Genomic DNA, 24,131 nt, shown 5'->3' with positions numbered 1-24,131 from the left:
ATGTTTTTCAGGTCACTTATCCCTAAGAAGTGTATACATTTTTATGTTTTGATTATTCCAATTTTTCCACCTAAAGCTTTGAATTTGTTTCAGTATAACAGTCAAAATGATCAGGGGCCTTGAGCACCTTCCTTATGAGGCTAGGCTACAGCATCTGGGGATCTTTACCATGGAAAAGAGGCGACTAAGGGGAGACATGATCAAGGTGTATAAAATTATGTATGGAGTGGAAAGGGTGGACAGAGAGAATTTTTCCTCTCTCTCTCACAACCCTAGAACCCTAGGGGTCACTCATGAAACTGAAGGAAATTTAGGACCAACAAGATGAAGTACTTTTTCACAGAGTGCATAATTGTGGAAAGAATATGGAATTCTTTGCAATGGGATGTGGTGATGGCCACCTACTTGGATGGCTTTAAAAGGGGCTTAGACTTATTCATGGTGGACAGGTCTATCAATGACTGCTAGTCTGGTGGCTGTGGGCCACCTCCAGCCTCAGAGGCACGATGCCTCTCAATACCAGTTGTAGGGCAGAAACAGCAGGAAAGAGGACATGCACATACCTCTTGCCTGTGGGCTCCCCAGAGGCATCTGGTGGGCCACTGTGTGAAACAGGATGCTGGACTAAATAGGCCTTGGGCCTGATCCAGCAGGGCTGTTCTTAAGTTCTTTAAATCACAATATGAGTTTTTATTGGAAGCACCCCCACCCCCATCAAATATTTCAGTTCTTATACTTAAAATACTTTTGAGATACAGGCATGGAAAATTAATTTTAAAAAACTAAAAAGGTCAAATAAGATACCAAATCAGATCACCAGAAAAAAAATTGCATAAATTTCTTGGGAAAGCATGAAATGCAAATGAAGAAAGATTTGCAAGGGGAAATTATCCAGAACATTTTGTGTGTTTTCCCCATAGCTGACTGAGGTGCAGCTGGTGGGAATATGGTTTTTTTGGTGGTGGTGCCCAGGTTGTGGAACTAGCCCTATTTCTGGCCCCCAGTATACCAGCCTTTTGATGCTCAGTTTAAATAGCTTTATATAATCAAGTTTTGGGTTGAAATAGCCGTTCCCTGCTTCCCTCAAACAACTTATTTGCTTTGCTGCTGTTTTTGCTAATTTTTACTATAATTTGTCTGACTTTGTATATTGTTACACTTTTATTTGGTATTGTGTGCCACATTGGAGACCTAAAATATACATATTACTTCTTATTTTCTCCATCCCCCCCACCCCCTGCTGCCCCATGACTAGATAAAGGAAGCAAAGGAATCTGTGAAAGAGGCCCAGAAACAGAACACAAACCTTTCAGATGAAGCTCAGGGACTTAAGGTATGAAGCAAGGTTCTTCTGTTTACTATATATGTTAAAAATATTCAAACAGACTTACTTGTGATTGCTGTTACAGGACACAGTCAGTGGGCTTAAAGAAACAAATTATCTTCTGGATGATAGAGTGAGAAATTTGCACACCATGTTGGAAATGGAGAAACAGCAGAACCTGAAGAAACAGGAACAAGTAAGCTATTTGTTCTATTTTTCCACTTTATACCCTGGAAAGTTTTGGGTTAATTATTTACTGTATCTGGAAAGATAAAGAGTTGAATAAACACTTAAAATAAACCAACCTTCTCTTATTAGGGGAGTGCACGATTCAAGCACTGATTCGAAGCTGAACTGGTTTGTTGGGCTGCTGAACTGATTCGACTGGTGGAATGCAGCACCAGGGGTAGCAGCAAGCAGAACCTTTAAAAGTGAGGGGGTGGCAGCATGTGGGCTGCTGGGGGTGCATTGCCAGCACAGCAGGAAGCTGTTTGGAGCGGAGGTGGAGGAGGTAAGGACCTGCTCTCCTCACCTTTTAAAGGTGCCGCTCACTGCTTTCGGTGCCTCACTCCACCAGTCAAATTGGTTTGGCGGCCCCACAAACAAGTTCAGCTTTGAATCAATGCTCAAACCTCAATTTGTGCACAGCACTATCTCTTATCTCCAGTTTAAGACAGAATTCCATATTTTCAGTTCGGTATTAAAATGTCAGCGCTTCAGAGTGAACACTTCTGCATATTTTTCCCATTGTTTGGGCACTTTGACCAGATCTGTAGTAAGGTTTTTTAAATAGTGACTCTCATATTCTTGAGCTTTATTGTTTTTCTGATTGGAAAACATTTGTTATACGTCAAAGTAAATTCTTATATCAGTATTGTAATGATGTAACTATGCTAATTTAATGGTGTCTGTTTTGATGCTGGGGAAGATAGGATAGAAATGTTTCCTTACCTTTCTTTGCAAAGTATTAATTGCAGTGGTTCTCTGCAGGGTGGAGAAAAATCAATGATTTAAATAAACAAACAGATTTTTAAAAATCTATCTCAAGATAATTTTCTATTTAAGATACATTACAGTTCAAAGGTTATTAATCATGAAATAAGGATTAGTTTTTAATTATGTAGCATGAGGCTGTATATATGCAGTGTTTAAATTTTTTGGTAAATGAATTCCATTAATCCATTCACAATGTCATGCTCTTCCAGAAGTTTCTGTAAGATTATACCAGCAAGAATTAGTCTTTATGTAAAAAACCATGATTTAAATCTAGTCTTACTGACTAGTGATTTAAATCGTGATTTAAATCGATTTGATTTAAATCAATCCACCCTGGTTCTCTGTAAGAATGACTGAGATGCATTCTTCTTCCTAAAGCATAGCAAGCATACTTAACAATGATGCACTGTCACAGTTATTGCAACAGCTGTGTTAAGTTGACCAGCATTATCTCCATATTGTGCCGAGTGGAACTGCTGCTCCACCCTTTAGCATATGGAATGCTGAAAGGTTCAGTCTTGTCTCATGCTGTTTAACATCTATAGAAATTTTAGGGGAGTTCATTTAGAGATCTGAGCTATAGTGACATTGTCCGCAGATGAGACCCAGCTCTGTCTGTCATTTCAATTTTCTGATCCTGGGGAGGCGGCAGAAGTCCTGAACCAGTGGTGGCTGTTCTGGAGGGAATGAGGGGAAACAAACTTAATCCAGACAGGATAGAGGCTCATTGGAGATCTGGTCTTGTAGTAGGTGTACAGCCTGTTTTGGACTGTACTGTACTACCTCTGTTAAAAAGATGTGTATAGATATTCCTAGTAGTATCTCTGAAATAGGTTTGCAGCTTGGTGGCATTCCTTAGACTTGGCCTTATTCTGAATGCTTGGGTAGCAGTGGTGGCCAGGTGAACCTTTTTATCAACTTAATTTAATATGCCAATTGCTGCCTGCCTTGAAGAAACTGAACTTGGCGTGAGTTATCTCTGCCCTATGTGCAGAGGCGTAACTAGGGAAAACGGCGCCCGGGGCAAGCACTGAAATGGCGCCCCCCCGCCGCCCTCCCAACATACTACATTATACTTAAGGTTTTCCTCACCAGCTCCCGCCGCCGCCAAGCCAGGCCACTGACTGGCCGCCAGGCGCCAGCAAAGCAATGGGGGGGGGGCGCAGGCGGCGCGGAAGGGACCGCTCGTGGGGAAGGGGGCACCAACGCGCTCCCTTGACTGCTGCAGTGCTACTGCACTGAGCAGGAAACATTTGTATTAACAAAAATTAAAAAATAAAAAATAAAAAAAAATTGTCATGGCGGCGCCCCCCACGTGACCAGAAAAGATGGCGCCCGGGGCACGTGCCCCCCCTATAGTTACGCCTCTGCCTATGTGTTTCTAGGTTAGATAACTGTAATTTATGCTGCTTGAGATGGCCCCTGAAGATCATGTGGAAACTTCAGTAGGTTTGGAATATGGCCTCCAGGATTTTGACTGAAGCCACTAGAGTTTAAATCACACTGATACCAGTTACACTGGTTACTGATTTTGTTTCAGGGCTCTCAAAGCTAAACTGACTGAAGGTGCTAATTAATGTGTTAGAGGTAGGGCTGCCTTGGCATGGTGCCCCAAATTTAAAATAGCCTTCCCAGGGAGATGTGCTTTGTTATTTTGCTCACTTTTCAGCAGGCCTTTTTGGATTGTTGATGTTGGAAGATATATTTGCTGCTGTGTCTAAACTTTAGCTAGCTTAACCTGCGCAGAACATCTGCATGCTAGTACCTGACTGCTCCCCTCACCCCCTGCCACAGCCCCCCTCACCTCAGAGATCTCTGCGCTCTCACCTGAGCCACACTCCTCCTCCTCTATGACGTTGCTTCCCTCACCCGTCTTGTCACTCCTCCATCCCGTTGCTTCCACTCACACCCCCACCCCTCTTGCATTGCTGGCGCATGTTGGCCAAGCTGCAGCCTTCTATCCCCAGAGACCTCTCCACCCATGCCCAGCTCCCCACAGGAGCAGCAGCTGTGGTTGACCGGGCCCTGTCGCTTGCCTGCCTGCTTCCCTTCCTCTGACAATGACCTTGGTAGCCCCAAACAGCTGCAGTGGTTGACTGGACCCCTCCTTGCTGCTGGTGCTGCCATGGTGGTTCATTCTCCTCAGGCTGCTGATAGACTCAGGCCCATCCTCACCCTTCCTTCTGTCTCTCTTCCCCTCCCTTCTTTTTCTCCCTTTCTCTCTCCTTCCCTCACTCTTCTCTACTCTTTCTTCCCCTTCCCTTCACGTTTTCTCTCTTTCTCCTCCCTCCCTGAATTAGCAGATCTTGTTTCCTCATCTAATTCACACAACTCCTTCTCCTGAAGGGGCAATTTCCTCCCTCACAACCCTTCTCTTCACAGACCCCCTGCCCACTGTCCTTTTATATACAGAGAGAGATTCCTCTCCTCTACAGCCGAGAACATCTTCCAACCAGTAACAGTTGCATTCCAACTGATCTTAACCATCACAGGCTCCTCCTCCTTATCTGCATATGGAATCCCCACTGCCCAATCACCATGGTGCTTCTGCTCTCACAGGCTCCTTCTCCCTTTCTGCATATGGAATCCCCACTGCCCAATCAGGTGCTTCTGCTTGCAAACTCTCAGGAGAGCTGCCATGCATAGGATTAACCATGGGTATGCCTTAGAGAAAGAAATATATAGATGTGTTTGTATTTTGTGCTAGGCTGTTCTTATTTCTTAAACAGCTTTAGTGGTGGTGGTTGTTTATTTTAGAAAGGCAGGATAGAAAGTGTAACTGTAAATAACCTGAAGGCCAGTCTCAACTTTGATTAGTAGTCCTTATGTATATTTACATCTTCATAGATGGAGCTGGATCTTGATAGAGTGACTGAAATTAACTTTCAGGTTTTCAAGCCAACATATGATCATATTTATTTGTATTTGCACAGATGACAGAAACACAGAAGTCTTTGGACAAACTCCAAGAAGTCATCACATTGCACTCAGTAGAGCTCTCTGAGGTAAATCACCTGGTTTTGAGGTCAAAGTGGTCATTTGTCCTCCCTGCAATGGAGCACCTCTAAAGTGCTCTCTTCTGCTTAGCAGCAGAGAGAGCAACTGCCCTTATTCTGCCCAGGATAGCAGCCCTCCAGTAGCTGTTGCCGGTGTTTACCTTTTTGTTTCTTTTTAGATTTTGGGCCCCTTTGGACAGGGAACCATCTTATTTATTTTTTCTATGTAATCTGCTTTGAGAACTTTTTTGTTGCAAATCACTTACAATTGATAATAATTATCTATATAATTAATTCCTGTAGAGGGGATGCATGGGGATGTGGCAAACTCTGCTCCTGCTGCAGCCGCGACCAATGGCGGGCCCAGAGGGGGCATTAGATAATAATTATGATAGTTATAATTTCTGATGTGTTAGAAAAGCAAATTCTAAGGGTTGGCACTCCCCTGTGTCCTGCATTTTTGTATGATTTGTCAGCTTTACATTATTTGCATCTGAGACTTGAAATCATTGACATTTTTAGGTGCAGATAGCCCTCAATGAAGCTAAACTAAGTGAAGAAAGAGTAAAATCTGAGCTGCATCGTATGCAAGAAGAGAATGTAAGACTTAAGAAGAGCAAGGAGCAAGTAAGTGTGTGATGCTTATTAAACAATTCACTGTTTTTCCTACTTTAAACTTTAAAAACACATGTTAGACTGATTAGGTTTGCCTGGGGTCTTCAACTTTACCTTTTCAATATACATGCAATTTGGAGGCTTGAATAATGTCAGGGCAGCTAAGGAGGGGTGGGATTGGGCAACAGTCAAGCAGTGATGAGGAAAGGTAGGGCAGTTGAGATATCTTGGTAGTGAGTGTGTTAGGCATCCTAGGAGAAGTAGTGGGAGGAGATGGCATCAAGATGGCATCTTTTCCTTTAACTTTTGCATATTATCCATTAGCCACTAGGGTGCAGTCTTTCAAATCCAGAAACAATGTTAGCTCCAATGCCCTTGATGTGTGCTTAAAGTTGGCCAAGTATTGATGATGTCTTAATGTTCTTTTTAGCTGCTGCAAGAAGCGGAAGGCTGGGGTGAGAGGCATGCTGAGCTCACTGAACAGATCGAGTTATATCAGAAGTCTCAAAAAGACATTGGAGAAGCACTTGCATATAAGGAAAATGAAATTGAAGTAAGATTTCTTGAATAATTTTCTTCCTTTTTCCATAGATTATACAACTACACCAAATGTTGTGATCCTTTTGATTTAAAGTTTGCCTTTTTGTGGGGCCTTCTTTAGGTTTTGACCAATTGCATTATGCAGCTGAAGCAGCTTGATACAGATTCTGAGTCAGAAAGCAAGAGGGATGAAGGAAATGATCTGGCTAATGGAGAACTGTCAGGTACTAAAATCTTAAGACAACCCAACAGATTTGGGACAACTGCTCAAGAACACAATTTTGAAGGCGCATAAACTGAGAGAGTCCCATGGGGAACAGCGATACATAGCAATGAGTAATCAACTTATTTTATGAGTGAACTATACTGTTGCAAACTTTAAGAACAAATGTTAAAGTGCAGGACTTCTTACATTTCTAGAGACAAATAGAAATGAATGCTTCTACTACAAGGACGCACTCAATTTATGATGTAGTGCTATCTGGCAATATGCTAAATTCTGGACTGTCTTTTAATGTAAGCAGTCCACAAGATAACGGATGTGGATTGCTATTATGACATGTCTTGCATCAATCATAGTCTCATTACTGATTTTTAAAGCCTGATATCCTACTACTACTATACAAGAAAAGTAAGATAAACACCAGCAGCAGCCACTTGAGGGATGAGGGCCAGTTGCTCTCCCCCTGTTAAATAAAGAGAATCTCCACTTTTTAAGAAAGGTGCCTGTTTGTTCACATCTTGCTTTGTGTTGAAGTTTGCTGCATTAATACATTTCTAAGAAGCTCTCTATGGAGCTTTGCTGCTTGTCAATTTTGAAATTTTTGCTTACTGGAATATTAGATGTAGTGCAATGAAATGTGAAGGAATTTATTTTCTTTTTCTAGATCCTAGGAATGAAAAGATGAAGAATCAGATTAAGCAGATGATGGATGTTTCAAGGGTATAACACATTGTCTTGTCTAATCAATATGGCCAAAGTTTCTATTATAGGAGTGTGTTTCACAGGCCATTTTGTTACCCTTTGCAGGTAAAAACGATGTTATCTATCATTGAAGAAGAAAGAGATCACTTACAGTCCAAACTAAATGATGAAGTAGCAGCAAGGCATGAATTAGAAGGTGTGTTCAATCAAAGAATAATTCAGCATCAGATTTTCACACAAGACCAGCCCTTTCATGAGATGTTGCAAGCTGGCCATACCATGCAGCAGATTGGTTGCCCGCCCACCCCCGGCCAGCAATCCAACCTGCCACTCCTGCTTCTCTGCTGCTTGTCCTGTTCTGCCTTTTCAGAAGCAGAGGGCAGCAAATGGAGCAGCAGGGAATTCCACATACTTTCTGTCTCTCCGTTCCCCACTGTTTGCCCCTTGAAAAGGCAGAGCAAGACAAGTAGGAGGCAGAGCAGGAGTGGCAGCTGCTGCCTTCATCACCACCACCACCACCAGGTAATGGGAGATGAAGCGGGTTGAGGGAATTGGTGTGCTCCACAGGGATGGGGATGATGGTGGAGTTGGAATAGGGCAAGGGAATCGGGAGGGGATGGAACTGATGTGCTGGGGGAATAGGTATGTAGGACAAGCATGGGAGATTGTTGAGGGGAATAGGTGTGCTATGTACACCATGAAAACACAGCTCAACACGCTAGCTCAGGCACCAGGAACCTTGGGCTAGGCCTGTGTTCAAAAGAAACTACTGTCGCATTTCATCAAAAAAACCAGATTATGTCCCTATTTATTGTAGATTAGAAGCCTACAGGCTAAGAAGTGGCTAGTTAGCCACTTCTTTTCATGGGGCAGATATGTGAAATCTGCCCCATGAAACACACACTGCTTTTTGATCCTTAAGGTTGTCAGATTCCAATGCTGCAGTGACAGTAGAAGCTACAACTGGCAGCTTAGACCTGTCAGCGTCTGGAGTCTAGGTTTAGTAACTTTCTGCATCTTGCTCATGTTCCTTGGTCTTCCAAACCTCCCTTTTCTGTCCACTATTGCCTTATCAATAGAACAGAATTTGCCCCAGTTGTACTTTCTCCTTGTCTCTTCAACTCCATATCTATTGACTTTGCACTTCTTCCTTGGATGACTCCATCTCTTGACTAGCTTCCCTTATGTTCCTTTCTTCTTCATCCAAGAGCATACTGCATTTCCTCGTACTAAGGTCAGGCAAGTTTCTTTTGAGCCCCCTCCCCCCTTCTCCAAAAAGCCCTTTTTTAACCTCAGTTCCTTCTGCACCTATCCTTTTGTTCCGCTTCCTTGCCTTCCACATCCCTGTCTCTTAGCTTCCTTCCTCCGCGTCATCAACCTGCCCACAATGATTGTCTTAATTTAGCCAAACGGACAACTTTTCCCTTCTGTCACAGAAACTGGGCTGCCAAATGCTTCATTCCTTGAGCAATGGAACATTTTGCATCGCCACATCAGCTCAGCCAGTCTTTGGTGGAGACGTCACCATATGAAATGCCATGTGTTTTATTTCAGAGCAAATCAAGAAGATGGAGCATGATTCATGTTCTTTGCAGACAGCAAAATCTCATCTAGAAAGTGAATGTAAAACCCTTCACCAGAAAGTGGAGATTCTCAATGAGCTATACCAGCAGAAGGAGATGGCACTTCAAAAGTGAGTACTGTTTGTTTTCCAAGAAAAACAAATCCATAGAAACCTACAACATGGTATGAGAACATTGTACTCTTTCTTATGCTTCCTTCTGTTCTCTTGCAGAAGGTTGACCCAAGAAGAGTATGAGCGTCAAGAGAAGGAGCAGAAGCTCTCTGCTGCTGATGAAAAGGCGGTCCTGGCTGTAGAGGAAGTGAAAGTTTACAAGTAATTGAAATGTTTGAGGAGCTTGTTTATTTAATAAATTTCTCTATCATCCAAAACTCGCGTCTCTGGGCGGTTTTCAATAAAGATACAATTAAAACAAAATTAAAGGCATATTAAAAGTGTTAAAAACTATTAAAACTGCAAATCTAATTAAAAGCCTGGGTGAATAGATGTGTCTCGACTGACCTTTTAAAGGTAGTCAGAGATGGGGAGTCTCTTATTTCAACAGGGAGCGCATTCCAAAGTCTCGAGGCAGCAATAGAGAAGGCCAGATGGGCCAGTGGCAACTGTAGACTAATCTCTCCAGATGATCTTAATAGGCAGTGGGGATCATGGCAAAGAAGACATTCTCTTAAATACCCTGGGTCCAAGCTGTTTGGGGCTTTAAATGCTATAACCAGCACCCATTTTGCCCGTAAACATATCGGCACCTAGTGCATTTCTTTCAATACAGGAGTAATATGGTCTCTCTGAGATGACCCAGAGATCAACCTGGCTGCCATATTCTGGAACAAATGCAGTTTCCAGACTACATACAAAGGCAGCCCCAGCTAGAGTGCATTGCAGTAGTCAAGTCTCGAGATAGAGCCTCATATTTCTGAATGCTGAGTAGAATTAATCTTTTAATTTCTTTGACAGGCAGCGAATTCAGGAAATGGAGGAAGAATTGCAAAAAACAGAGCGATCTTTTAAAAATCAGGTGTGATGTTAATCTAAATGATTCTGTGAAGTTGAATGTGGGATTGGTTAAACAAGAATACAAACTAACATGGAACCTTTTCTTTTCCTCCACTCTTTCTTAACTTTTTAAGATTGCTAGTCATGAGAAGAAGGCCCATGACAACTGGGTAAGGATTTTTTTTAAAGTGCTCATACTTTAATTCTAAAGCATTTTATAACAATACAGGAGGCTCTTGTTTTTTGTGGGGGTTACATTCCTACCTGCAACTGCGAATGCCAAAACCACAATATTAGAAACCTTTCGCCTTTGGGAATCTTGGAGTTAGGTTCCTTAGCACATTTTAAAGAGCTAAGAATTACCAAAAAAGTGTGTGTATGTGGGAGGGGAAAGCAGAAATAAGAGGAGTACAGCACAGTATCTCGAACTCTCCAGCTCCTCCCAGTACTGGCCCACCAGATCCTCTCAATTTTGCAAAATTCCCACCAAAAAATTCTCTAAATACCTGGGGGAAAGCCCCCAACATTTGTACAAATTCTCCCTATCCTTGAGAGGGGCAGTTAGTGCTGTTGGAAGAACAAAGTAATCAGCCTTTTGTTAAGTTTACCTTCCTAGTAGTACTTGACTTATGCACACAGTTTGTCTTCTTATAGCTCATAGCACGTTCTGCAGAAAGGGCATTATCAGAAGAAAAAAGGGAAGCTGCCAACCTGCGGCAAAAGTAAGTATATTCTCTGCATGTGACAATACAAGATAGTCCTCTCCACCCCCATCCCCCAACCCCACTCAGTTTGAAAAAGAAAACGTAGCATTCCATAATAATGAGCTGGTTTGCACTATCACCCAACTCCTTATACAATCAGGTGAGAGGTGCACACGGCCTGATGTTACTGAAGGGAAGTTCTTTAATTGCAGCGCGGGGGATACTCATCAGGATCACCCCTCAACACACACTCGCAAACCCTGTTCAAACAGGGTTTGGGAGCATGTGTAAAGAGATGATTCTGATGAGCAGCTCATTATGCAATTTAAAGGATGTCCTGATAGCACATTGGGACACCTTGCAATGATGCCGGAGCAGATGTGTTCTTGGCATGTCCCCACCCTGATCATGCAATGAATGAGCTGAGTGGTCATGTGAACCAACTCACTATCTTTTCATTAGGCAAAATTCCCTTAATATTGTGAGGTACAAGCATTGCAGCTTTTTGAGCTAACATTTTTTTTACTAGGTTAATAGAAGCGAATCAAAAAATAGCTACGCTTCAGAGACCACTGATTGTGAAACCAACTCCAGGAAGACCAGACCATCAAATCCCCTCTCGCAGAGGTAAATACGTTTTTCACTCATTTTTCAGCAAACAATTTGGAGGGTCAGTTTTCATTTTTTCTGAGGAGAAATATTCTATAATAGTGATGCTACTGCATTGTTCCTACCACGCTACAGGTCCATTAAGTCGAGATGGGTCCTTTGGGCCTTCACCTGTGAGTGGGGGTGCTCCTTCCCCACCACTGATGATGGAACCTCCAGGGCGGCCTCTTTCTGCCAATCCAAGGGAAGGGTCAAGAGGCGAACTCAGTAAGAAACTTAATTACCTTTCTCTTTGGATTGGGTTTTCTTTAGAGGCCTTAAAGTTCAAGCATTGACTTCTCAAACAGGAACTGACCTCTCTCTCCCTCCCCCCCACCCCCCGGTGATACTATGAGATGTGAAGACCAGGTGGCACTTACCCATTTCTCAATATAATGGTGGTTCTTCACAACCAGACTTAATGCATACAGCTTGTGGTTGATTTATACAACTCATATGCTGGTTAGCATTAAAAACAAATACCCTTGCTATCAATATAGATTAAGGACCAATTTAAATATTTTGTGTCAAGAGAAGTGTCTTGAAAAGTGTTTGATAATGTGGGTCTTCAAGAGTGATATAAGAGAAATCTAGAATTTTCTTGCATGACTAGCCAGTCTAGGACTGGGGTATAAGAACTGAATTCCAGCTCTGATATACTGGGTACACTAGAAAATGCAGTGACAGTCTCTGACAACTGCTCTTCTTCAGGCAGAACAGACCTAAAAACTGGCTGTGTTAGCCACAGTTAATCAGGAGCAGTGTTCCCTCTAACAGGAATTCCCAGATGTGTTGACTACAACTCTCGGCATCTCCAGTTGCAGTGGCCTTTGGCTGGGGATTCTGGGAGTTGTAGTCAACAACATCTGTGAATCCCTATTAGAGGGAACACTGATCGACAATAATCCAAAGGAACACGTGTTGCTTCCCTGGTGATTCACCCCGCCCACCGGGCTCCCTGTCACCTGTAATCCATGGTTAGGATATGTCAGCACCAACATTCACCAAAGCTAATCAAGTTCAGGATTCTGACTAGGTTTGAGATTATGATTAAAAGCAGGGAAGCGAGTTAATCTTACATTGGCACCAGAGTTCTGAGAGTATCCTGTAAACAATAAGCATGAAGGGAACAAGATTCCCTGCTTTCATAGTTGAAAGAGACTTTGTTACACCTTCATCTATCCTGTGAAAACTAATTATGGGAAACTGAGAGAGAACTCTGCAGTAGAAATCACTGTATCAAGCTGTGTGTGTTCAACTACCTTCAGGTACTGCTATGGTTGATGGTCCTCCAGTCCCCAGAAGACATCCTGAGCTATCTGGAAGAATGTCTGTTCCAGGTGAGAGATTAGAGGCTACAGCTTCACAACTACTAGTTGACTGAACAGGTGTACCCACTTTTCCAGGTGCAGTATAAAATATATGGGGTCTTTCTCCTCTTTTCAGATCTTGGTCCTGCTGTAGCAGGCCTTCTAAACTGTGGGCCAAGAACATCATCTCCTTCTGCAGTAATGGATGGAATGGTAAGCAAACTGGAGGGCAAGGGGAGTGAGCTGCTGTTTTTTTCCTGATTCTGGGCAGAACCTTCACTGCATATATGCTGCACCACCTCTTACTTACATATCATGTTCTGTTTTGTCTGTCATCTCGCTGTCATTATTCTGCTGGGGGGGAAATAAAGCAAAATCCTCCCAAAGAATGTGAAGCCCCCTGTGTTTCCGCTGTTCTACCTTCAAATGCTGAAGCAACTGCAGTGAGTACTGAGAGGCTGGGAATTGTGCTTTTGCTTCTTCCTGCTTGGATGGAGAATTAGGAGCATGATGCTTCATGTCTCAGCATGATCGAATGAGTGCTGTAATCTGTTCTTGGGCTGCGTCTGTCTTGCAGTAGGCTTCTTGACTTAGGGCTATGTGCATCATTGGGACTGCTAACATCACATAACACAGTTTGAGAAGTCATGCTTTTTAATCTTCTGAAGGGGACAACATAACTAAGTGACTTTATAGAAATCTCTGATGTGGTGTTTTTGATACTTAAAAGGCTTTTTAACCTCCTTGGGTATGCCCTCGATTTCTGTGTGTAATCCATTTGGATTTGCTGAAAGAATATATATATGGAAGGCACTTTTGGGTGACTTGCTGTCCAGTTCTGTAACTATTTAATAATAAAGTCTGTTGAAAGACCAGAGATGGTTCTTGAGTGTTCAGGAAAAGGAAAATCTCGATAGTATGCAGTGAAACTGGGTAATAACTACAATCTTGTGCAGGTTAACATGGGTTCTAAAGGCACACTATCTTTTCCGGGGACTCCCATAATGACCTCTTCAGCAACTGGGCCTATGCCACCTCCAGTTCGATTTGGACCACCACCACCCAGAGTACCCTATGGACCTCGGCCTCTTCCCCTCTCTCTAGGTATGTTTTATGGGTGTGTGTGTGTGTGTGAAACCAATTATATTGTGTTATAAATCCAGAACCTTTTAACATCCTGGTACACAAGGGATTTTCACAAGGTGCACCTTAAAGAGAATTTGACTTGATTCCTGCCTTGTGCAGAATCTGTAGGGACCAAGCAATGGCAGGAATATCAGTGTGAATGCTAAAAGCTTCTGTGTTGATTACAGATGACTAATGTGTTCAATCTCAGTGTTGTGTTGATATTGCTAAAACATGTTTTACAGTTATTGCACGCATAACTGTTTCAGATGCTATTAACATCTGATATAGAACTTGATTTTTCAGATTATACATTTTGAGCTATGCTTTTCTCCTTTTAATTTGGAGTAGTCCTGGAAAACATCACTTCCTGCCATTTTGGAAAGCCACTGATGGTCAAAGTGTAGAATAGCGGGCTAAATGGACCTGTCGCCTGACTCTGTATAAAGCATATGTTCAGAACCAGCAAAAGTTAAGATGCAAGAATGTAAATTAGTGGGGCTTGGTATTAGACATATCTAATTACATGCAGCAAAACTGCAGAATCTATTCTGCAAAACAATACAATGCCTGACATAATGAGAGAGAGCTACAGGAGGTAAGCAATTCCATATGTACACTGAGGGGAGGGGTGACTTGCGGTGGACCCCCCCCCCCGGAACTGCCTATGTCCTCCTTGTGGGTCCCAGGCCATATTTTCAGAACACAGACAGCTGAAAAGGGAGGGACAATTACTAAAAAAGGCTCTCTCTTTCATGCACATAGGCAGCATTCCCCTCGTACAGTTTACACACAATGCCTGATATCCTGAGCAAATTTTCATGTATAATCCGTTTCATAGTTCCTCCCCTTTTTTCTTACAGGGCGTGGCGCTCCACCGCCACCTCTTCCAAGAGACTATCCACCTGGCCCTCCATTTATGATGCGAGAACTTCCACCTGGTCCGCTACCGCCTCCTGAGCAGAGAGGATATCTCCGCGGACCTCTTCCTCCCTTCCGACCACCATCCATCCGAGATTATCCTCCTGGTCCACGGCTACCCCCACAAGCATTAAGGGACTATCCCCCTCACCCTGTCAGAGACTTGCCACTTCCTGGTCCCAGTGACTACCAGGGAGGTCCTCCCTGTCCCCCATCCCCAGCTAGCTCACAGGACTCAGCACATCGTCCTCAACAGAAACCATGACTTGAGATGTCTGGACTGAACTCTACCACGTTTCATGTGGTGAGGACTTCAGTGGCTTCAGCAGAATCAACTCTTGTTTCCTCTTTTTAGATTTGATTTCAGTATAGCTTTGGGGGTGGGGGGCAGAAATAATTTCTCTCCAACTTCTCTAGCAATGTGCATTTCTGATCATCTTAAATTAGGATGCGTTCATCCTCTCTGGGTGCAAGTATAACTTTTCCGTGATGAACCTGAAGCCTCCTGCTTACTGCTGTGGCCGACCCACAGCTTTCAATGTGCAATATATGAAAGTACCTGTGTGGTTAGTTTTTAATTAATGTAGCCTATGTAACAAGTTGGTGGATGATTTCAAAATTCAAACTAAAATCTCAACATTTCCTGTGGAAATACCTTAAGAAATGCTACCCTTTCACATATAGCCTACAGTGACTGTAGACAAATGGTTTACATAAGGATTCTAATGCAAATCTTTTAAAAACATCTGGTGTGAAAAGCCAGAGGCACAAGCTATATACTATACTGGAAGGACAAATCTACTAATAAAAAGAGCAAGATCCTCTCTTTTTTGCTACACTTCAAGTATTAATTTTGTTAAATATGAAATAATTTTCCTTCATGACCATGATGAAACCACAATTAGTTAATAGGCCAAAAAAAAATAACCAACAGATTTGTTGCAATTTATTGGGAGTGCTGTGATGGATGGCAGTTGATCGTACCCTTGTCAAGTCAACCCCTCAAAAAGGCAATTTGGAGGCCTTGCTCCCCAAGAAACCCAGGCAGTAATGAATGAGGAACCACTCCAATGTAAATATACAAGAGGCTCCATAATGAAGATTTTTCTGGAAAGAGTGAAGTGCAGATCTGAGAGCCTAGAAGAAAGACCTGCTTCCCAACTCACTTATTAAAATGGAGCTGCAGCTGAATCACTAAATTATTTTAAACCTCTCTATATATGTGCTTTGATTCTTGTACATACTGAAGGTGAGATGGAATATGTGCAAACTGTTGGTAAAGAAGACAACCAGATAAAGACAGCTGTAAAGTCCTCTTCAGAAGTTTCCAAAGAGTGGTTCTGTAATCGTGCATAGTGGTGCAAGTGGGTCAGATGTCCTGCCTTCCCCCACCCCCAATCCAGCCACTGGTACACTCTGCTACTCATGCTTAGGGTGGTTCCTTGTTCAGATGCCACTCTGTGTGATGGTGGGTTCTTGTGAGGCTGGATCATACTACCAGCTTCATGATCACAGAAATGCCCACCATCACAGAGAGGGTGCTGCCCTGTTCAAACACCACTCCAAGCATGAGTAGCGGCAGAGCCAGTGACTAATGTTAGGGATGGGGCTTCTGACTCTTGCACTACTGTACACAGTTACATTAGTGCTTTTGGAAAATGTCTGAAGAGGGCTTAAGAATGTGTGTTCTCAGCTTAGGAAGATAGAATTGGCTAAAGTCTACATTAAAAGGTTTCAGTGTACATGTTACTACTAGTCTTTTCTTGCTTGCTTCAGTGTAGTGTTGCTAGGTTACACAGCACTGGTCCACATGCTGTGCATTAGTAGAAGAGCTGCACCATTGCTGGGACCTCCAGCATATGAGCATGTGTTGGAGATATTTTCACTCTCCTCTTTGTATAAATGAGACCTTTTAGCTTGCAGGGTCACAGATATTCTTGGAAGTGGAAACATCCTTTGTAGTAACTAGAGGAAGTGAAAATTTGCTGTGCAGCAGGTTGGCCACTATCATCTCCTCTACAGCAGCAGGAGGCTATGCAACTATTGGATCTCTTTCTCAGTGACTACTAGTGTCCTGCTTGCTTGTAACAGCAAGTGCAAGAACTGAGGCAAGCTGCCGCAACAGCAGAGTAATTGGTGATATATGCAAGTTCTGGCAATTCCCACACCACAAGTTCCTCTTATGGATCAGTAACTGGTTCATCAACAGGTAGGTATAAGTGAATGGTGGAGAATAGAGCAATGATTCAATTTAAGCAAGCAAAAATTTCTTACCTATACTAATAATGACAAGAAGATTGTGATGGGTAGCTCAATTATTGAGGTCGGTCCTTCCCTGGGCTCCTAAAATCTATGCTCTGAGAGGAGAAGGCAGCGTTCTCGTGTCTAACTCACAAAAAGACCAACTGCTTAAAATGGCGCTGCTTCTTAAATCTTCAGTAACATTTATATTTCAATACTTGAGTGATTTGATCAGGAAAGAGAGACTATATAAACGTAGCACATAAATGAGACTCAGCAGCTTAGAGACCAACACCATGGTCATTTTGTACAGGCACACTTGAAAACTGGCAAAGAGTTCATCAGTTTCTCTAGACACAGCAACCTTGAGATGCAGCCTTTCCCTTAAGATCTAATGTGGCTTCAGTCTCAATAGACAACTTACCAGTAAGTGGACAATCTGCCTGTGTTTTTGCTGTAAGATCAAGCCAACCAATTATTCCCAGTAGAATTAGCAGAACTGAGATTCTACCAATAAAACTTCTGGAATCAGTAAGTACTGACTCATTTGCAGCTGCTTCTACTCCCAGGATAATAACAGTCTTACTAAGCAATAATACATCCAAGGGCAGCATTCTACTTGGGAGTATGGGATAAATCTATCCTATATCTTTATACAGGATAATGTTAGGATATACTTCTATAAATATATCCTATGCTACTCTTGTCTATTGTCTATTTCATGAGTGAGTTCATTACAAGGAGACAGATGCAGATCTGAAGTGCAAGAACAACAGCTTAATGATACTGGCACATCTTTATTGCTGTATCTGGTTTGGTGGATGAGGACTTTCCACCCACTTCAGTTAAGGGTTCCGATATGAGTATAGAAACCAAAGTTACAAAACTGAACACACACACAACCAGCCCAATTAGAACTCACAACACACTTTGGAACATCTGTGATAAAAATATACATTCCAAAGGAAACTGGACTTCTTTAGTAGTAGGGCTTGGCTGCAGATTCACTGCTGTGCAGCCTATGTTGATCCCATTTGACCAGCTGCATAAAATTCAGCCATTCCTTCTGCCACCTGAAGGATGAGTGCTACACAGGCAGCTACTATGGTTTTGTGGCAAGTGGTTCAGTTCTCAAGAGTCACTCTTTGTGCAGTGTTTGATGAAGGTGAAGATAAAGTGGCTTCTTGGTTAACAACTGAAGTTTCTTCCTTTTGAAGTCAGTGGGTTTTTTGTACCTGTAAGCAAAGAGAAGGAGAAAAGTCAGGCTTGTTTAAAACTGCTTATGCCTTGGACCCCTTTCTTCATTACTATAAAGCTGTCCCAAGATGTGTTGTGACAGACAAACAGACAAACTTGATCACACTTTCCAATTTGGCTTAAGGTGTAATATTAGCTCTGTTTAAATCTTTGAAAATTTGGAAACAACATCTCTTTACAAAACACCAGAATAGTAGCCACTTCTTGACCCACCCACCCCCTTTCTCCCAAATGAAATCTAGTAAAGGGTACCACTGCAACTAATGCAGCCTACCTAAACTTTTTTACTGCTCTGGCTACACACTAAGGTAATTCCCCATCAACTGAGCTTTCTCAATCACAAGTCTGCCATTTAAAGAGAACATTGTCAGTGGGTATAAAGTTGGGCCTAAAGTGACCAAAAACTGAATTACACATTAATATTGCCTACAGGAGAATCTGAGCTCTGCACATCCTGGATTTTTAAAAATTCAAACAATTATGCAGGCTTTCTATTACTAAATTCTATTACTTTCTACTAAAAGAGCTGTTGCTCAGTGGCAGGACACATGCTTTGCGTGCAGAAGCACTCAGGCTTGATTCCCAGACAGGGCAAAGGTGTGAAATCCAGGAAAGCTGCTGCCACTTAGTGTATCTATACTGAGTAGCAACAGCTCTCCAGGATTTCACACCTTTTCCTAGCACTACCTGGTAATTGAGTGTGAGTTCTAACCTAAGGGGACCAAAGGCAGCTTTCTATGCTATGTCCACAGATCACACACTTAAGACCCCCATAGTGTGCACTGCAGAATAAAATTGAGTGCTTCCACTTTCACAAATAGGAAGCTGTAGAAGGATCTCAGTCTAGCAGCCTTCTTGGTAGTAACATCTAAATCAGTCTATACTACCTTCCCCCCTCCAAGTAGGATTCTATTTATTTATACCTGCTTCTCCAAACATTCCTGCTCAACAGAATACAGTACAGTAAAAAAAAAAATGCATACACGTAAAATGCAACATCAGTTTAAAACAAACAAGGATAACCACCTCATAGCAGCAGTCATGCCTGATAAAACTAATCAGCCACCAGTCTGAAAAGGCAGGTTTTCACAAGCCACCAAAAGACGACAAAGAGGCCAGACAGGCTTCTAGGAGGAAGGCATTGCACAACTTGGGTGCCACTAGCAAAGAGACCCTGCTCCATGCTCTTGCCAGCCGTACTACAGATGGCACCACCTGGAGCAGGGATCCTTCTTAAGCTCTTCATTCAGGCAGGCATTATGGGAGAAGGCAATCCTTAATAGCCCCAAACTATTTTGGGGTTTAAAAGGTAACTAACCAGCACCTTGAACTGGGAGCCAGTGAAGATGATGCCAAGAAAGAATCATATGCTCCCCTGTGACTGGCATAGCAACCTAGGTGCTGTGTTCTGAGTTTACTGAAGTTTCCAAAGGCAGCCTCATGAACAGTGTGTTACAGCAGTCAGACTTCAATGTGACAAAGGCATTGGAAATAGTAGCCAGAGCTGCTTCCTCAAGAAGGGTGCAGTTGCTGTATAAGTGGCACAAATGCTACCTAGGCAATCCAGGTGCAGAGTTGGGTCCAGGACCACCCTTGCCCATCTTGGTCCATCCAGAGCAAGTAGAACTCTCATTTCCAGATTGACTTTCCTGCTGATAAATAGCATTTCTATTAGATGACGTGGTCTCAATGCACAGTATGTGAATGTGTCACTTACAGTTCTATGACAATTGGCCCAGGTTTAATTTCATCCATCTCCATGAAGGCAAAACACTTGGTGCTGGTGAACCTTTTCTTGGGCTTATAGTGTTTGAATTCAAAGAAAATAGCTGCACCTGAAGAGAAGGGAAACAACAGTCACAAGTGAAAGCCAGGGTGCTTCTTTATAGACTTGTCATGAAGAGGTCTGGCATCAGTGGCAACACATTCTGCTACAAGTAACTAAATATACTGAGCTCCTCTTAGAAGCAGAGTACTCATCTTGTCACTTGACATCAGGCTGGCATGAAAGGGTAAGTCCATCCTAGATTCTGGATGGATCATATTTCAGTCTGATTTGCAGATCTGAGTCACACACCTTTTGTTAATTTTTCCACATGTTTCTGAATCTCAATGTCCACATTAAAATGAATGTATGTGTCCTCCTTCCTTGAAGCAACTGGGGTGTCTTGTACAGGGGTCAGGTCTATCCCATTCAGATCTGTAAGGAGAAGAGAGTTGGTGTTTTGAACAGGAAAAAGAGCTCTTACAATTTTAGGAATACAGGTACTAATCAGCTATTTGCATTTGATTATTTGCATTTTGAAAAATTCCAGAAGTGCTGGATTTCCAAATTTAACACAATTATGTTGTGAAAATGTTTATTTTTGTGAGCAGTCCAAGGGTCACCTTCACACAAGATGGATATCTTACATGTCACTTCCAGGTAGGAAATATGCATATATCATGATGCATGTGTTTATCATGTATATGTGCTATAGGTCTCAACTCATAACACAGCTTCCAACTGCACATTACCTGTGACAAAATAAACCAATGTTCAACACACACAACAGCATACTCTTCTCAAGGTATATGCTGCTTCTTACCTGGAAGTGATTCTGGCACATAAAATGTGTCATGTGTGAAAGTAGTCCTGCATATAACAATATTCCACTTCACATTTCACCCACCAGGAACTTTATGCAGGGCAAACTAAATTCTCCCGAGGGTCCCATTCAAAGAGATAATCCATTATCTTTCTATATGGCTTGATACTTTCCCTCCTCAAAAGGTCCCACTGCATTTCCATGAAACCCACAGCAGAGATTCTTCAGAAGTATAAGTATTTATTTTTAGAAATAATTTCCAACCAAACAATAGGACACACATGCTAGTAAGGAACTACCCTTATCAATTTATATATACACTCTTTCACCATTAAAATAAGCTAATCCAGTGGAAGGCCTCTCTCATGGCTTAATTACACACATTAAAAAGGCAGATAAAATTGAGAAGGACACTGCATCTATTGAAAGAGAACCTTCATTACAACATATGAAGCTTGGATACTGAAGAAATTTGCATAAGTTATAATGGAGATGCAGGCTACCTCTCAGAAAAGCAACATTCCCATACATTTTTTGGAGGAAGGGCAAGACACGACAGTGATAATCAGGGACTTAATACACCAACTAAGTCAGCAACTTTTTAATGGACAGGAGACTACATGCAGCAAGATTATTAAACAGCTACTACGACACCTGCACTAATGACCAGTAGCAGACTACTGTAATTCTGCATACAGTACATACCCCACACACAGGCATAGCCCACACCTGAATACAAACCAGTTAAAATTAACAAGTAAATAAATAAATAAATCTGTGTAGTGCACACCTGTGTGTTCCCCACACTGATCAGCTAATCACTTTAATGATGAAGCTAGAATTAATTAATTGGGGTCTTGTGATCAAGAAAAGGATCTTTGAAGGCCTATAATAACCCTGCATTGCACTGTGAACTAATTAATATTTTCTGCAGAAATCTAGTTTAAAGAACATTGCTTCTCCAATAGTGATCTAGAGTATTTTGCAATTATAAATTATTGTGTTTATAATTGTTTTTAATAAGAGAAGGAAGTGCAAGCCATACACAGCCAATTTCAAACTGTCCATTATACAGTACACTAAGGAAAAAGGAAACCAAGCTGAAGGTCAAGAAAAATAATTCTTTATAACCCATACCTTATTAGCTTCCTGCACCATCTCTCATGGTTTAAAAAAAAGTATACATTTTTACATGGGATACATATGCAAAAATACGGTAATCAAAATTGTCCAAGGAACAAAGTTTTAATGCCTGGTCAACTCTAATATAGGAGTAATTACCTTTCACACTAACTGTGATATAGGGATCAATACACTGACCAGCATCTTTAAGACCAATTTTCTCTATTTTGATTGTGAGCAAAGTCATCCCGGGTTCAGATGGCAATCTGGGTAATAAAGTACCTGGCAAGAAAATAGGCCAGAGTGTTAAACCAACAAAATTAATCCTTTAGCACAGTTTCCACTATACTGCTTTTGATTTATTTATGTTCTGAGCATAGAAGACTCAATCCATTGTTAATGGTTATATCCAAGGGATGATTGTCTCCCTACTGTCATAAGACCAAGCAGCTATCTTGGGTGAAAGAAGAACAACAAATCATTTGGAAGAAGCCTTCTGGGTAGAATGCATGAGTACATCTAAGTTCTCAAATAAGTACTGAACAGACTTAGCCATCATGGGAAGATATCAGCTTACACAGATGATTTCAAGAGACAACTATTTAAAACACATTTTAAGAACTGGCAGACACATACAGTTCTACACTCACAAAGGTCACAGCCAACCCAAAAACCAATTCAAGACACCTAATTATTTTCAAGCAAAACACAAATAATGAAATAAAGTAACCACGCAGAACAGTTTCTTGCATCTTCTATTCTGGGAGAAACCATGGTTAAAAAATCAAAACAAATCCTAGTGCTCAAACATAAAAAACTGAATAAAAATTAAAAACACCAAACAAGGCACAACAATTAATATAGCAAGGCTTTTATATATATATACTCATTACTGAAGCATGGTTACTTTCAGTTTGCACAAAACATTTCAAGTACTGGAAATATGTAATATCCTACAGAAGGTTTTACAGTCTAGAGAAGCTTTTCAAGAAATTCCTATCATTAATGGAATTAGGTCCATGGATACTGTGTTGACAGACAACCACCTCACTCCTCTCTGGAAACTCTGGCTTCCAACAGAAGCAAGGCATTGACAAGCACTTGCTGCCAGGAAGGAAGCTGGCCTCTGTTTGGATCAGCTGTGTCATGCTGTGATGAACCCCAGATCTCAGACTTAAGAGCCCCTCAAAGCACTGGGACTTCGTGCTCTGAATAAGCATGTTTTCAACCTTTTCTTAGTTAGTCGATTCAGTCACTAACTAATCTCTTTTTTCACAAAGGCAAATCAGTACAGTCCTGAAATATCTTTAGTGGAACAAATCAAAAGCCGTTTAGGAGGAATAACCTTAATTTTAGAAGAAAAAATCCTAAATTCGGGTTGGCCATAGGCCTGGGACCCATCAGAGATGCAGCAGGCCTCCTCGTTCACCCCAATTACTATCCATCCCTAGTCAAGTGGGAAGCATTTCCCCTCTTTAGTTCCTATATTTCAGCAAATAACCTGAAAATTCTACCTACGTCCCAAAGGGAGATGATGTGGGGATTAATGCTCCCCCAGCAAAAAAGTTGCCTAACTGCAGAACTAAGGCAAAACCCAGTACTAGTTAGCTACTGTTTATTGTATTTTCTTAATTCCTCTATTTCTTTACTCCCCTTTCCCCAATTTTCTTGCAACCCTTTATTTTTATTTTTCATATACATTGAAGCAGTTCCAGTCTGGTTTTACACAGTTCTAGAAGAGTACTTGCAAAATTCTTCCCTGAATGCCCATGCATAGTAACTGCATGACTGTATGCTATTTTCCTGAGAGATAACTTTTAACTTTTTGTCTAGAGATGGGCTTTGTAGACGCGAGCGGTTTCCAGATTACACACTGCAACAATTTGCAACATGTCCGCTGTGTCTCCATACTGCCTGCGTTCCAACATCACTGTCAGTAATGTGCCGTCCAAATTTCTGACGCCCTATTTCCGGTTTTATTGCTGTGCTGCAATGGTAAAGTAGCAGTATTTTTCCATTGCAGGAAGGTTGCAACGATGTTTCCGTGGTGTAAGTGGCATGGTGTGGACGGTTCATTCGGTGGGAGGGGCGATCTGTCCATGTTGCCCCTTCCTGCTTCTATTTTATTTTTATCTTTTTATTTTATATTTCCCCCCTTATTTTTCATTGTGCAAAGGGGGAGCAGCAGGCATCCACCCCTCCTCACTGCCCTCTGGAGCTCTCCCCCCTCCTGCCTCCCCAGGA

The 24,131-nt window shown here is 41.9% G+C and overlaps 2 protein-coding genes across 5 annotated transcripts in view; one reads left to right on the top strand and one right to left on the bottom strand.

Annotated features, from left to right (window-relative positions):
- MIA3 (MIA SH3 domain ER export factor 3) overlaps positions 1-15,517 on the top strand; it is a 43,472-nt gene extending 27,955 nt beyond the window's left edge. The window contains exons 11-30 of the mRNA XM_053308558.1: positions 1,256-1,333; positions 1,410-1,520; positions 5,254-5,325; positions 5,839-5,943; positions 6,362-6,484; positions 6,593-6,695; positions 7,359-7,414; positions 7,502-7,592; positions 8,951-9,089; positions 9,192-9,293; positions 9,933-9,993; positions 10,106-10,141; positions 10,626-10,693; positions 11,205-11,302; positions 11,420-11,551; positions 12,592-12,663; positions 12,770-12,846; positions 13,005-13,076; positions 13,590-13,737; positions 14,622-15,517. Of these exons, the coding sequence (XP_053164533.1) occupies positions 1,256-1,333; positions 1,410-1,520; positions 5,254-5,325; positions 5,839-5,943; positions 6,362-6,484; positions 6,593-6,695; positions 7,359-7,414; positions 7,502-7,592; positions 8,951-9,089; positions 9,192-9,293; positions 9,933-9,993; positions 10,106-10,141; positions 10,626-10,693; positions 11,205-11,302; positions 11,420-11,551; positions 12,592-12,663; positions 12,770-12,846; positions 13,005-13,076; positions 13,590-13,737; positions 14,622-14,944 (2,067 nt within the window). The 3' untranslated portion in view covers positions 14,945-15,517. The remainder of the gene's footprint in view (positions 1-1,255; positions 1,334-1,409; positions 1,521-5,253; positions 5,326-5,838; positions 5,944-6,361; positions 6,485-6,592; positions 6,696-7,358; positions 7,415-7,501; positions 7,593-8,950; positions 9,090-9,191; positions 9,294-9,932; positions 9,994-10,105; positions 10,142-10,625; positions 10,694-11,204; positions 11,303-11,419; positions 11,552-12,591; positions 12,664-12,769; positions 12,847-13,004; positions 13,077-13,589; positions 13,738-14,621) is intronic.
- Positions 15,518-17,697: 2,180 nt separating this feature from the next.
- The window catches only part of AIDA (axin interactor, dorsalization associated), a 45,080-nt gene continuing 38,646 nt past the window's right edge, over positions 17,698-24,131 (bottom strand). For all 4 annotated transcript variants that reach the window (XM_053308542.1, XM_053308522.1, XM_053308527.1 and 1 more), the window contains 4 exons: positions 22,047-22,169; positions 20,255-20,377; positions 19,895-20,012; positions 17,698-18,155 (listed from right to left, as the gene is read on the bottom strand). In XM_053308542.1, the coding sequence (XP_053164517.1) occupies positions 18,059-18,155; positions 19,895-20,012; positions 20,255-20,377; positions 22,047-22,169 (461 nt within the window). In that variant the 3' untranslated portion in view covers positions 17,698-18,058. The remainder of the gene's footprint in view (positions 18,156-19,894; positions 20,013-20,254; positions 20,378-22,046; positions 22,170-24,131) is intronic.

Source organism: Hemicordylus capensis, chromosome 1 (genome assembly GCF_027244095.1).
Source record: "Hemicordylus capensis ecotype Gifberg chromosome 1, rHemCap1.1.pri, whole genome shotgun sequence".
Taxonomy (NCBI): Eukaryota; Metazoa; Chordata; class Lepidosauria; order Squamata; family Cordylidae; genus Hemicordylus; species Hemicordylus capensis.
This window is presented reverse-complemented; position numbering and strand designations above follow the sequence as displayed.